Genomic DNA, 10,048 nt, shown 5'->3' with positions numbered 1-10,048 from the left:
ACCAGAGCATTCAGCTATACGAAGGGCCAACAAAACCTATGACAATAAGGCAACTACCAATCCCTTTACCATTGATAAACTGTCGGCAGTGATTAATAAAATCAATCCCAAAAAAATCCCTGGGATGGACCTAATAGAATATGTTTTTATTCTGCGCTTCTTCAAGCTTAGACCGCTGTACCTACAATTACTGTACAATAAATGCCTGCAAGATGGAGTATTTCCCAAAATTTGGAAAGTAGCTCTACTTCGGCTCATCAGGAAACCTGGTAAACCCCCTGACGAACCCCGCTCCCTCAGACCTATTGCCTTCCTGGCACATCTCGGGAAAATACTGGAAAGACTCATGGCACTGAGAATCATTTAGTTGCTCTGTGAACAAAACCTCTTCTCCCCAGCACAGTATGGCTTTATGACAGGGCGCTCTTCTGTACAAATTCTTCGTATTTGTACATCCAAATACAAACTGGCCATCTTTGTTGATTTCGAGGGAGTCTTTGACACTGTCTGGTAGGACAGTGTATTGGCCTGCCTCTGCCAGGCTCAGTGTCCTCCAGCTATATGAGCTCTCTCGGAATTATTTCGCAGAGTGTGAGATAGCAGTTAAATCCAACTTCCTGCAGGTAACCAGACCGACCTCTGGAGGGTGCCCTCAGGGTTCTGTCCTAGGGTACCTTGTCTGGAATATGGTCCTCCACAGCTGGCTCACAAAACCCATGGATAATTGTAAAATAGTGGCTTTCGCAGATGATATAACTATCGTTGTTCCTGGAAAATCTCGCTTTGACCTAGAGTGTAAAGCAAATCGTATCCTGTCCGATCTCAACTCCTGGACGGTGCTCAACAAACTACGATTTAATCAGAATAAAACAAAAATGATGCTTTTCAAATCCAAGCTAGATTCTCAGACGACCACCACATATTAATATCTCTGGAAAGCAATCGATCGTAACACATACGAAAGTCCTGGGGTGATTATTGATCACAAGCTGAGCTTCCACCAACATCTTATGTACTTACGGACCAAAGCTAAAAGATTCTCAGCGGTCATCATTAGATTTTCCAGGTGTGATTGGGGACTCTCAAATAAAAATCTGTCCTTAAACTACAGAGCGATCTGTTTGCCTATTGTGACATATGCGGCTGGAGAGTGGTTTCATAGAGTGAAGAAAAATGAGAGAAAAACTTAACTTCATCACATAGAATTTGACGGACAGTGTCCACAGCTGTCATTCAAGTGATCGCCGGAACATTACTACTGGATTTGTACGCATCTATCGAGGTCTAAACTTCAGGATCAAAAAGAAAATTCCAATTAAAATCCTTGAAATTGAACTGGATCTAAACAGCAACCCCAAAGCCGAAAGACTCAGGTACTACAATGAACTAATAAACATTTGGCAGACCAGATGGGATACCTCTGTAACAGGCGCCGTCACTAGAAAATTCCTTCCAGAGGTCTCGTTTACTGCAACGAAAACTGTTAAGTCCTGGCTGTCTCTGACCTTGGAATCGTCCTTCTTGGTCACTGGACATGGCTCCCTCAGCGAGAAGCTTTTTCAGCTAGGACTGTCTACAACAGATAGCTGTTTCTGCGGAGAAAAGGAGAACTGGAAGCATCTCCCACTTAAATGTCCGCTGTATGAGCGGACATTCAAGTAGGATGGTCCATCAACCGGACCTCCTACTCCGAACACCAGAAAATCTCTCAGCGCTGCAGACTAAATGCACAGCGCTGCACAGGTCTTCGAGGGTAGAAGGCGAATCCATACTGAAGTAAGACGTTAGAAATACTCATGCAGTGAACTGAAAGTCCACAGTGAAAAACTTTTTTTCCTTATTATTATTTATTTATTTTTTATTTTTTTATTTTTTTTATTTATTTTTATTTTATTATTATTTTATTTCTATTTTTTTTTCATCGCGTTCTGCCTGGAGTTCGTTTATCCAGTGCAGCTGTTTTTTTTTTTTTTTTTTTTTTTTTCAAACGCACCAAATATTTTTTTTCTGTTCTGCTTAATTTGCCATTTATATATGGCCTTATTGAAATTTATTGTTTATTTATTTTTATTAATTATTCATTTTTTTATTTATTTTATTTATTTTTCTTAATCAGTATCACTAGATTTGTTTTTTTTATCTATCTATTGTATTATTATTTTTTTTCTAATCTTTTTAATCTCTTTTTTATTTATTTCTTTATTTATTTTTATTAATTTATTATTTATTATTATTTTTTTCTTCATAACCTGCGCCATAAGTGGTTTCTTTTTCCTTCCTTTCCCCCTCTGGAATGGGCTCCCAGAGGAAAATGGCCCACCTTCTGGGAACACTAGGTGGATCAGCGTCTCTTTTGAGACAGTACGTGTTTTACTGGGACAGGCCCACCTTCCTGTGGTGTGGACGAGTACCCAGAATCATCTGTCCTGACTGATGACTGATGCTTCTGGGTACCCAAGTGGCCAGGCACAACAACAGAATACATAATACACACAAACGTACGTCACACACACACACACACATCTGACCCATTTGTAGTGATTCTGTTCTTCACAGAGATACGAGGCGGTGTTGAACAGACGTTCTAGGTGCCGTCCATTACATATACACGTGTCCACATGCTTACTCAAAAGGATGAGGAAGCTTCAACTGCCTCAAGTCTTAAGCCGTAAAACATCACGTCGAAATCACACTTCGTAAGGGCGGTCCATCATACTCACAGAAATATTGTGAACTCCCTCCACAGTTTGATCCTGAAATGTGGATGGACTTTATTGCACGAGATCAGCAAAACCACCATGAGCCCAGTGATATTCCCATGTCCCATGTCTAATGATGATGTGCCCAGAGATGCACTTGAAACCATCGTATTAACAAGACAAGACCTTTTATCTGCGATTAATAAGTTGCTTGCAGATGGTACAGCGGGAATTGACAAAATACCACAATTCATCATTAAATATTTGAGCCCATACATAAGTGATCCCCTCCTAGTAATTTTCAATTGCCATATTAAAAGGAGAATTTTACCCCTCCAACATGGAACATGTATTCCGTTAGGCCACTCCCAAAAGTTTCCCAGCCAACTGAAACGAAGCACTTCAGGCCCACCTCTCGTTCCTCGTGTGTTCTGAAGTTGCTTGAGAAAAGAGTACTGGAAACACTTACCACGCACATTCTCCCTCACAAAGCCTCAGCAAATTCATTATGCTTTGCAAAACAGATCAACAGTTAGTAATCTAATTATGACTAATCAGATTACTAACTGTTAGTCATAATCAGATTATTAAGTTGTTCGTAATCTGATTATGACTGCCAATGCCATCCTTGGATCGTTTGAGTAGAAAGAAGAAATGACAATCACATATCTAGGTGGTCTACAAGCTGCGTTCGATAGTGTCCACATCCCAGCCTTGCTTAAACTCCTTCGAAATTATTATCACATCACAGGCCAAGTATTGAAGTTTCTAGCACCTCTTCTTCAGAATAAAACCATCGAAATGTCCACAGGAAAGCAAAGGTATACTAGACAAATACGAGCAGGCGTTCCACAAGGAGGAGTCCTCTCTGGAATTCTTTTCACAGCTATCATGTACCCGCTAACACACAGTAGAACAGATTTGATATCATATGCGGATGATTTAAAGATCTTCACAAAAATAAATTCGACCGATGAAGCAAAAGACACCACAGTAACCAACAACAAGACCTTATCAGAAGTAGAGCAGTACCTCACGAATTTGACCTGCAAGTTAACCCTGAGAAATCTGCCATCGTGGTATTCTCACTTAAACCCACACCAACCATAATTCAGCCTGCCATTGACGGAGTCCCGATCCCCTGCGTCGAAAAGCAGAGACATCTGGGTGTGATCTTCGACAGAAAATTAAGATTCCATCATCATATAGAGGAAATCTGTGCTAAATTCAACGGGAAACGGTGGGTTGCGAAACATCACTTTCTACACAATCAGAACACAAACCTGATAAAAATGCACATCGGGATGATGATTTTCGGAGGTGTACTGTATCGTCAATACAAATATTTATTGTAGTTAGTAGTCGTGGGCCTGAACCCCGGTCCACTCAAGGAACGCGTGCTATGTACTCTCGCTCCTGACCAGTCGGCTACGTCAGATCTAGTTCAGTCCCTCAATGCTGACTCGTTTAAAATGACAGATGATAAAAAGTATTCGTCCTAGATGTGCACGTGGTCTCCACAACTACCAACTGATCTGAGATCGTTATGGCCGTGCAAGAATCTCGCAGAAAACGGGACTCGAGAAAAATATCTTTTTGTTATCGCAATTTCTATTATTTTAGTTATTTATTTTTTGGGTTAGTTTTCCTTCCGAGTTAATATTATAAGATTTTGTTTTATATAAATAATAACCTGGCTATAATTTAATGTTTATACTTCCGGCGAGGTTATCTCTGCCGCTTGTTGACCCCTGGCACGGTGCCGTGAAGGGCACCGTGCCAGGGGTCACCGTGAAGGGTATTGTAAAGTGGTGGTGCACCGTTGAGCCTTACAATAAACATCTTATTCATAAAATTCGAGGTTTGTGCAAATGCATTTGAGGGAGGTTTTTTGCGTGATTATAAAAATGCGGTGATTATTGGCGACATTTGGGTCCGTGGTTGCGCGACCCTTACGGACATTCGCGCGTGTGATGGGTTGTTTTAAAAGACAAGGCGCCCTCTGGCTGTAGCTGATTGCACTTTTAATTGCAACACACCGAAGAGAAACACGACGTCATTATTTACAAATGTGTCACAGAAGAACAAGTTCATCGAAGTCTCATCATCACCGCAGTTCTCGATCCTCAGCAAACGGAGTTCACAGAAGATCGTAGGAAAGAAGCGCTAAGTCTTCCGCTCTTCAGCTCGCTCACGATGAAGCACACGCGGAGTAGTGAGCACCTCGTTCGCAGTTCTGTTGAATGGGTCACGAGTCATCGTAGTTCAAACACGCCTTCGGCCACTTCCGGTGATGCCACGCTCACTTTACACGGCACTGATGGAAATGCCAATTATCGTAGAAAACGCGATCGGCGGGTATACGGAAAGTCGTCTGCCATTCCACGGGTCCGCCGGAATGGAGCGGAGGAAGGCTGGTTTGATTCTCCGGCCGGGGTTTCTTCTTTCGTGTCTGGTGGCTTGCTGGCTGCTTCCGGTTCCGTCTTGTCGGACTCCACTTCGGGCTCTTTCTGCGGCCTCTGCCTTCTTCGCACTGGCCCTTCTTCCTTCTTCTTCTTTTCTGCTTCCTCCTCCTCCTCCTTCTTCTTCTTTTCTGCTTCCTCTTTTTTCTTCTTCTCTTCCTCCTCTTCCTGCTTTCTTTTCTCTATCTCCTCCTCCTTTTTTCTTTTCTCTTCCTCCTCTTCTTTCCTCTTTTCTGCTTCCTCTTCCTCTTTCTTCTTCTTTGCTTCTTCTTTCTTTCTCTTTTCTTCTTCTTCAGCTTCTTTCTGCAGCCTCTGCCTTCTTCGTAAGGGACCTTCAGGTCTCCTCTTCCTTTCTTCTTCCTCCTTTTTCTTCTTTCGTTCTTCTTCCTCCTTCTTTTTCCTTTCTTCTTCCTCCTTTTTCTTCTTTCGTTCTTCTTCCTCCTTCTTTTTCCTTTCCTCTTCTTCCTTCTTCTTTCTTTCTTCCTCTTTCTTCTTCTCTTCTTCCTTTCTCTTCCTCTCTTCTTCCTCTTTCTTCTTCTCTTCTTCCTTTCTCTTCCTCTCTTCTTCTTCTTTCTTCTTCTCTTCCACTTCTTTTCTCTTCCTCTCTTCTTCCTCTTTCTTCTTCTCTTCCACTTCTTTTCTCTTCCTCTCTTCTTCTTCCTTTCTCTTTGTCTCTTCTTCTTCTTTTCTCTTCCTCTCCTCCTCCTCCTCTCTCTCCTTCCTCTTTCTGTCCTCTTCCTTCAATTTTTCCTCTTCATCTTCTGACTCCTCTTCTTCCTCACTCGATTCCTCTTCCGTTTCCGCTTTCTTCAATGGCAGGGGAACCGAATCCGATTCCAAAGTGCTGCCTGTTGTTCCGGGTCGAGACACGTCCGATAAGTCTTCTTCCGTTGGCGATTTCGGCTCCGGACTTTCCGACTCCATCGAGTCCTGACCTTTGACTCTGCGGAGCATTTTCTTCTGCTCGTAATCTACCGCAGCATACAGCGGCTGACCAGTCGGGCTGGTGGTGTGAGGACGCGGAGTGCCACCATTGGCGTACAGCACCTTGTCGTCCTTCGAGTCGGAGAGGGGCCGCCCCTCCAGGGTGTTGTCGCAGGACTGCGATCGTCGGTTGTACGGTCCGATCTCTTCGTAGACGTTGTCCTTGGACGAAGAGGAAGGTTTCTTGCCGAGCGGGAAGGGCAGGCTTTTGGTCTTCAGGGCCTGCTTCAATCTGGCGAGGGACGGCTCAGACGACCCGCGGCTCCTGAAGGTGCCCCTGCTGCTGACCGGGGTTCGTTCCTCTGGGACCGACGCTAGCGAAGAGTTCAACTTGAGTTTTCGTGGCTTCGGAATGGAGCGATCGACAGGGGGAGCGTCGCCGAAATCGATCACTGTGTGGGGAGGAAGCGGAGGCGGAGGGTAGTCGCTCGATACAAATGGCGGGCGTCGTTTCCTGAAACGAGAAATGTTTGACATTTAGTTGAACCAACAGAACAAAAAAAAAATTCAAATTATTATTATGGGGTTTCCCGTAAATGACTGCAGAAACCCGTATTCGTGTCTGTAAAATGCGTGTGTTCTCTGGTCGATTTGCCTGTTTTGTTGGGCGAAAAAATCCCAGTTTGTGGGGAACGAACCTCGCTATCTACCGAAAAAACCTTGCCTGAGAACGACTAACTCAGCGACGGAGTGAAAAAAAGCCCATTAAAGTTCCTCTCGTCATCGACGGGATTCGAACCTGGACTTTTCCCACCCGGTGTGGGGAGGGCAGTGACGATACAACTGCGCTACCCGCGCAGACAGCAACAGCTTCATACGCTGGTGTCCGGCTTAGAAACTCGATGAACAAGTGAGGTCTGAGGTCTTTTAAAGAAAATTGCAGCACCACCTCCTCTTTGTCCAACTGCAGAAGTGAAAGCAGATTTATAGCCAGCTGCAGCAGAGGGTATAAAAAATTCTTTCTCTTTATTATTAATACGTTTATTTCTCCTAGGAGACACCCGGTTACGCCCATTGACTAGGGGGGGGGGCATGTTGATACATATTCTGTTATGCAACAGAGAATAATATTAATACAATTTTACATTAAATAGAATACTAAATTATACAAAATACACTTATTATCAGAATTATACGATACATTAATAACTTGTAATCTGCTTAACACTTAATAAACGAGAAAAAATTTATACCGTTGCGTTTAAAGCGTAACATCACCATGGTTTCATCAGATATTAGAATACAATTTAATACAAAATAAAAGAGTAAAAGTTCATTTTTACTGTTTCTTCTGTGGGAGTAGAGTGGAGTGGAGTGGAGTGGGTGAGGCATATCCAGGAGGGTGTTTCCAGATGCAGTAGGGATTCCTGTCAACTACTGGATGGACGTTCTTAGTGCTCTTTATTTTTTCTTACATCTGTATCTGCGGGTAGAGGGTTTCGAGCACTTATTTTTATCAAACTCGGTCTCTGTGATACATAACAGGGCGTTTTCAGGGGTGATCAGAGGGGGGCATATGGCCCTCCTTAACAAAAAAAAAATCTAATTAAATAAAAAGAAAGCAGGTGGCGTTCTAAAAAAAACTCAAAAGCCTGGTTGCCATTCCCCCCTTACGATGATCCCTGGAACTGGTTGTCATACTCCCCCTTACGATAATACGCCACTGACACATAGGATATCGATATCAGTAGCGGGGAGAATTTGGTCAACGGTATCCAGTTTGTTACGAAGGCTTCTAACCTTCTGACAAAAGACTCTGACTCGATAATTTCTAGAGATCTTTTTAAGGTATCTTTTTAAAGTACCTTTAGCACTTTTATTCAAGGCATGCTTTCGATTCCGTCGATTCGTGATCCATGTTTGGATGAGCATTCCCGACCTGTTTCGGGAAGCCACCACAATTGCTGAAACAAGACGTCCTCTTCAAAGCAACTTAAAAAACCTGGACAGCCTAAGTCGCTTTTTTCCAGCAAACACAAAAGAACTCTTCAATCAACTAAGAATTGAACCGGAAAAGCTCTGTAACGAAAAAGCCTACAGATTGCAAGTCTTTGCAGATTCCTATCGTCTTGTGCAACTGTGGTGCACAGCCACACGGCTCAAAAACTACATTTAATTTTGATCCCTTTTAACTATATATTCTCAGTATTCTAGATGTCAACCTAAAATGTCAAAATTTTAAATATTCTATGAGGTTCAAAGATGCCAAAAATTTAGATATTCTATTATAAAATCATAATTACTCATGTATTCCAAAATTCTGTATTCAGCCTTTTAGGGTGAACGTCCCATGGACTTTGTAACCTTTTGCTCATGGGTCCGCTTCACACCTGAGAATGTAACTCTCACCCCTCTAGCCAATGAATTGTCCCAGAGGTGTCTCCTCAACAGAGAAATAAATCACCAGCTGTGGGGCGCGGAGTCGAAGGCCGTGCGGTATTCGGCGTAGGCCGAATGTACAGGTTGTGGTGCTTCTTATACGCTTACTTCCGCAGAGTTATTGGTCAATTGCTCCTAGCATCCTCTGGTCATCTGCCTACATCCCTTCTGCTGCTCGGCCATGATGTTCTGGTTCTCCAAGTGGTCTGATACCTTGTTCGTTATGTAGCTGGTCAGGATCTTGTATATTGTTGGGAAGCAGATGATCAGTCTATAATTTGTCGGGTTCGTGGTGAGTAGTATATATAATGGGGGTTCCAGGACAGATTTCCACTTTTGTGATTCCCAGAAAGTGAATGATTTTGCGACACACAATTTTGGCTAAAAGATCAATCATTTTCATTAAAAACATTGCAAACATGATTAAAAAAATAAGACCATTTGCACTTTTAATGCAATAATTTGCCTTCAAACGCCCCTTTTCCTTAGAAGAGCTCACACTCATAAAAGTAAGCTAAAGAAATTTAAAAATAAATAAAGTTATTTATATTTCTAAGAAAATAACATCAATTTTATTCTTCGAATTATTCATTCAACTTATTGATATTTCAGTGAAATAAATTGGTGATTTTCTTTACATAAATACAGTAGATAAGTGTGGAAAGAATTTAACGTAAAAAACATGGTGAATATTCTGATTTACATTTACAAACTGATGCGTTATTAGCTGATATATTTGAAAATTTCGGAGGTGTTTTTGTTTAGACGCTTATAAATTGGACCTGCCTGGTATTATACGACTCCTGTTTATCTTGGAATGCAATGTCAAAGAAGACAAAAATTCAATTACAGTAATGACTGTTATCGCTATGTACTTAATGGCACAAAAAGGGATTAGAGGTGGAATTAATCAATACTGTACTAGATATGCAGAAGTATGTCTACTACAGTATTGATTTATTTGTGTCGCAAAATCGTTCACTTTTTGGAATTACAAAAGTGGAAATGAAATGTGTCCTAGAATCCCCATACTACTGTGGTGTCTTTGTCCTTAGTTTTCAGATAGGTGGTTCCTTGAGTCAGAGACTCTGAGATTGTGTCAGGGTGCCTTTCATCTGGTTGAACTGCCTCGCTATGTGCCTATGTTTGCAGCTGAAACTTCTTGTACTAGTAGTTGTGGATGTTATCTGTTCCTGGGGTTCTTCGGTTGTGCGATTCCTGATCGACTGTTGCACTGCTTCCTCCCGAATCTTCCATTGTGTACGTCCCACACTTGTACATCCCTGATTTTCTTCCTTTTAGGTCTATCCAGGAGGTACGGCCTTTATGGCTAACTTTACTGCTTCGCAAAAATCCAGAATTCCTCGAATACCACTGGTCAGAGGGTCCGTTGTCCTCCTTCTCTTCTAGTCCGATTTCCTGCAGAAGGCAGGATATTTGATGAAAACCAGAGGTCCTGCAGAAGGCACTCTGGTTTTCATCAAATATCCGGTTGCCTGTTTTCCCTCTTGGCCCACTTCCTAT

At 42.3% G+C, this 10,048-nt stretch overlaps 1 protein-coding gene across 1 annotated transcript in view; it reads right to left on the bottom strand.

Moving 5' to 3' along the window:
- Positions 1–4,702: 4,702 nt before the first annotated feature.
- LOC150089095 (uncharacterized) overlaps positions 4,703–10,048 on the bottom strand; it is an 81,725-nt gene continuing 76,379 nt past the window's right edge. Inside the window, exons 11-12 of the mRNA XM_090370406.1 lie at positions 5,762–6,599; positions 4,703–5,713 (exon numbers count right to left, since the gene is read on the bottom strand). Of these exons, the coding sequence (XP_090226532.1) occupies positions 5,033–5,713; positions 5,762–6,599 (1,519 nt within the window). The 3' untranslated portion in view covers positions 4,703–5,032. The remainder of the gene's footprint in view (positions 5,714–5,761; positions 6,600–10,048) is intronic.

The sequence above is a fragment of the Mastigoproctus giganteus genome, chromosome 3 (assembly GCF_048544385.1).
Source record: "Mastigoproctus giganteus isolate SK-2022 chromosome 3, ASM4854438v1, whole genome shotgun sequence".
Classification (NCBI taxonomy): domain Eukaryota; kingdom Metazoa; phylum Arthropoda; class Arachnida; order Uropygi; family Thelyphonidae; genus Mastigoproctus; species Mastigoproctus giganteus.
This window is presented reverse-complemented; position numbering and strand designations above follow the sequence as displayed.